Source organism: Cupressus sempervirens, chromosome 11, assembly GCF_028749045.1.
Source record: "Cupressus sempervirens isolate cs-2001-9-10 chromosome 11, ASM2874904v1, whole genome shotgun sequence".
NCBI lineage: Eukaryota > Viridiplantae > Streptophyta > Pinopsida > Cupressales > Cupressaceae > Cupressus > Cupressus sempervirens.
Genome location: NC_143128.1, coordinates 222637131 through 222638671, shown reverse-complemented (window position 1 = coordinate 222638671; position 1541 = coordinate 222637131). Strand labels below are relative to the sequence as shown.

The window sequence follows — 1541 nt, the reverse complement described above, 5'->3', positions numbered from 1 at the left end:
GGAATTATTTCCTTGTTGCTTCTATGGACCATCTGCGCATCTGCAGAAGATGTGCATGGCCTCATTTCTCCAGAAAAAGGGCATCACGTACTTGACGACTTCGAATTCTTCCTCTCAATACGATTCTCAGCTCATGTTTTCTCTGCAGAACCTGAGGTACACAGAACCAGGCGTACGCAAGCCATACCTGTTGATTATGCCGCAGAAGAGACAACAAGTGGTGGACATATTATTAATTGACACCTTAAAATGACACTAAAGCAGAAAGCGGGACAACAATGGAGATAGTCAATAAACGCCCTTTTTCTCATTTCAATATAATACAAAATTTACAGTGCGGAATCGCATTACCATACAAAAATAGATGCTATAAAAGTATTTGGGCCGGATTATGGAACACTAGTTTCTCGCTCCAGATTGATAAACAGTAGTTTCTACAAAAAAAATTGACTGTAGAACGCCTTCAAATGTGCCACGGAATTCACCCTTTGATGAAACCTGAACAATTCAGGCAACTATAGAAAAGCAAAGACTCTGACGCAATTTCAATTTGAAGGATTGCCAGCTATGAATTTTGTATTCCGAGGTGTTTTATTGATGGCAAGCTGATTTAATAGATCTCAATGTATGATTTTACCAATAAAAATTAATTGATCTAAACACAAAATAATGTTAATCGAGAATATTGAACCATTTGACGGCATCGCCACAAATTAGCGTGGAGATATAATTTTGAAGTAGATTTCCTTTACTGTCATGATCAAAATTTTAATCCATTGCAATCAGCAAAGAATTTCATGAAGAAGCTTATATCTCTGTTTAATTTTTCTGTCCATGCTGTCTCCTAATTCAGATCTTTTTTTCTTCTCCAACAAAGTGGTTTTCCGTCGATCAATCTGAACACGAGATTTTCTCAAATTCCTCTTGCCATTGCTATTGTGGGTTATGTTCGTACACTCTCCAAACCCAGCAGAATTTCTAACACTTTTCACAGAATTTCTAATATCAAATTCCTCTTGAATAGCGAAACACCAGTCACACACTTCACTCACACTCTCAAAATATGCTCTGCTGCAATATCTGCATAACCAAGAAATCAAAAATCAATTAATGAATTTTTGTTTCAACAATTGAATAAAGTTGAAGTTATATGGAGAGTGATTGTTAACTTACTGATGCTGGTAACGAATTAAACACTTTGAGCACTGGAATAAATAGATCTGGAATCCCACATCCCCACACATACTGCACTCCATTGCTGTTTCTTCTTTTTCCTCTATGAATGAGATTTTAATAATGCAGCTTGAATAGCAGAATGCTTCTTTGAAATATAGAATCTAAAACACGGGGAAAATGGTGAGAAATTGCATTGCGAAATACAATAATGACATTTCATTAAGAAAGAGAGGAACGCGTTGAAGTAACGTTTGGAATGAATTAGCATCGTACAGACCGTCTTTCCACACGCTACCAGCATAGCTTGACTTGACTCGGAATGTTGACAATGTATATGTTCCCACTTACACTAATGTCCCTTCTCA

The 1541-nt window shown here is 36.7% G+C and overlaps 1 protein-coding gene across 1 annotated transcript; it reads right to left on the bottom strand.

Moving 5' to 3' along the window:
* Nucleotides 1–285: 285 nt before the first annotated feature.
* Nucleotides 286–1289, bottom strand: LOC149528964 (uncharacterized). Its single transcript, XM_089811271.1, has 2 exons — nt 1174–1289; nt 286–1080 (listed from the first exon to the last, which is right to left on the bottom strand). The coding sequence occupies exons 1-2, from the start codon at nt 1254–1256 to the stop codon at nt 783–785; spliced, it is 381 nt and encodes a 126-aa protein (XP_089667397.1). The 5' UTR covers nt 1257–1289; the 3' UTR covers nt 286–782.
* Between the last annotated feature and the right edge of the window lie 252 nt (nt 1290–1541).